This window comes from Austrofundulus limnaeus, unplaced genomic scaffold (assembly GCF_001266775.1).
Source record: "Austrofundulus limnaeus strain Quisiro unplaced genomic scaffold, Austrofundulus_limnaeus-1.0 Scaffold65, whole genome shotgun sequence".
NCBI classification, from domain to species: Eukaryota; Metazoa; Chordata; class Actinopteri; order Cyprinodontiformes; family Rivulidae; genus Austrofundulus; species Austrofundulus limnaeus.
The window spans coordinates 1486411-1488292 of NW_013952467.1; the positions used below are offsets into that span (position 1 = coordinate 1486411).

The 1882-nt window shown below is 39.4% G+C and overlaps 1 protein-coding gene across 1 annotated transcript in view; it reads right to left on the minus strand.

Moving 5' to 3' along the window:
* The window catches only part of LOC106518725 (ER lumen protein-retaining receptor 2), a 4107-nt gene extending 2498 nt beyond the window's left edge, over positions 1 to 1609 (minus strand). The window contains exons 1-3 of the mRNA XM_014010116.1: positions 1334 to 1609; positions 375 to 475; positions 123 to 281 (exon numbers count right to left, since the gene is read on the minus strand). Of these exons, the coding sequence (XP_013865570.1) occupies positions 123 to 281; positions 375 to 475; positions 1334 to 1424 (351 nt within the window). The 5' untranslated portion in view covers positions 1425 to 1609. The remainder of the gene's footprint in view (positions 1 to 122; positions 282 to 374; positions 476 to 1333) is intronic.
* Positions 1610 to 1882: the final 273 nt, after the last annotated feature.

Sequence of the window (1882 nt, forward strand, 5' to 3'; positions counted from 1 at the left end):
GTAAAAACTAATTAAAACTAACTGAATTAAAAGAAAAAATTCAAAACGAAATAAAACTAAACTATAATGAACAATCCAAAACTATTAAAACCTTGTTTTGTGCACAGAGCAGCAGAATTTACCTCCAAGGGGGAGAAGTCATGGTTGATGAGAACCGCAAGACCCCCGACAGGAACAATCAGGAACTCCACCCTGAAACTGTCGTGGTTTCCATCATAGGTGGCCCTGAATTTCACGTAGATCAGGTAGACTGTGGCGTACACACAGCTGATGTAGATCACCTGGTTAAACGAAAACAAAAAAGAATGAGAGAAAAGTTCATATAAAGATACTAAAAAGTGCTTGTGTGAGTGAGAACTGGACAGGTATTTTACCTTCATGCTGGTGTTATACAGCGAGATGAACGAGGTGAGCAGATCCAGGTAACGTGTTGTAAACACGAGCGCAAACAGAATCTGGCTCTTTCCAGAAATACCTGAAACAAAACAAATATCAGCAGATGCACAAATTAKAGCTGAGGGTTACCGTCCAACATCAGACATGTCAGAACTAAAGGCTGGATGATTAGTTTTCATTAGAGCACAGTGACCTCTACTGGACATTAAGGAGAAGTTAGGCTTTTTGATTAAAACTCATCTTGCTTTGTATTTATAATGCAAAATTTCCAGAAAATGTCAAAAACCTGAGAAAAAAACAAATGAAAAAATTGATTTGACACTATGACATAATAGATTAGACATCATTAARTTGAAAAAGGTTAAATAAGTATACCTGCATTTGTTGAATACACTCATTAGGACAACTTGTCTCTTTAATAACTGAAGCATTGATCAAGYAAAAGGGTTACACTGTTTCCTTTTTAAACTGAAAACATTAACCCAGACTGAGGTTGTAGTTTATATAATTAGGTTTGATGATTTCAAAGTAAATTTTAGCACTTTGGCTACTTCCGTAGCTGCGTCCAGAACGCCACGTCAGAAACCAGACCAGAAAAATCGATCCCCGAACTTTAAGTTCACGAAGCAGGCTGCGTGTAGGAGCGATGAACGGAAACCGGTTCCCACTAAAACCCTTTACATTCACAATAGATAAACCTACTCATCTGGTAATTTATATCCTACAATACCAAACCCAAACAGACCGCATTCCTTCAGTCCACAGCGTTCAATCATCAATGAATGGCTCATGAATGAAAAGGAACGCTAGCCTGTTAAGCTAGCTGGCCTACAGGAATGCAAATCATAAAGACAGCAGATGATAAATAGATCAAGTTATTCACTAACGTAAAGAAAACCAAACCGTGTCTTTTCTGATTAGTAAAGCTTGGGCTCACCTGCGCACGACCTGCTTTTCCATATTTTCAGGAGGAGGATGATGATGGCAGCGAGATGAGAAAGGTCCCCTGTCAGTCTGAAGATGTTCATTTCTGCAGGATAAATAAACACCGCTAGAAGAAGGACGTCGAAGATCTCACTTCTTGTTTCGCTCCGAATCAGGCTGTGCACACCTTCTGCTGCCTCGTAAAGCCTCTCCCGGTAACTTTGTGCGGATACACGGGTCTGCTGGTTCCACAGAGTTGAAAATATGGCGAGAGTGCAGGTCGACGTGGAAGGAGGCGTGGCGGGACACAGAACCCGCTGCTGATTGGATTAAAACATGACTGACAGGCCAAATAGACCCGCCTACAAAAGATTGAAACGTTGCTGAGGAGGGAATATAACACTCTCAGACTTATCTTTAAAATCTTTTAGGGCTACTAAACATAAAGGTAAACATATGTTGACATATCTAAACTCTATCTATTTATCTATCTATCTATCTATCTATCTATCTATCTATCTATCTATCTATCTATCTATCTATCTATCTATCTATCTATCTA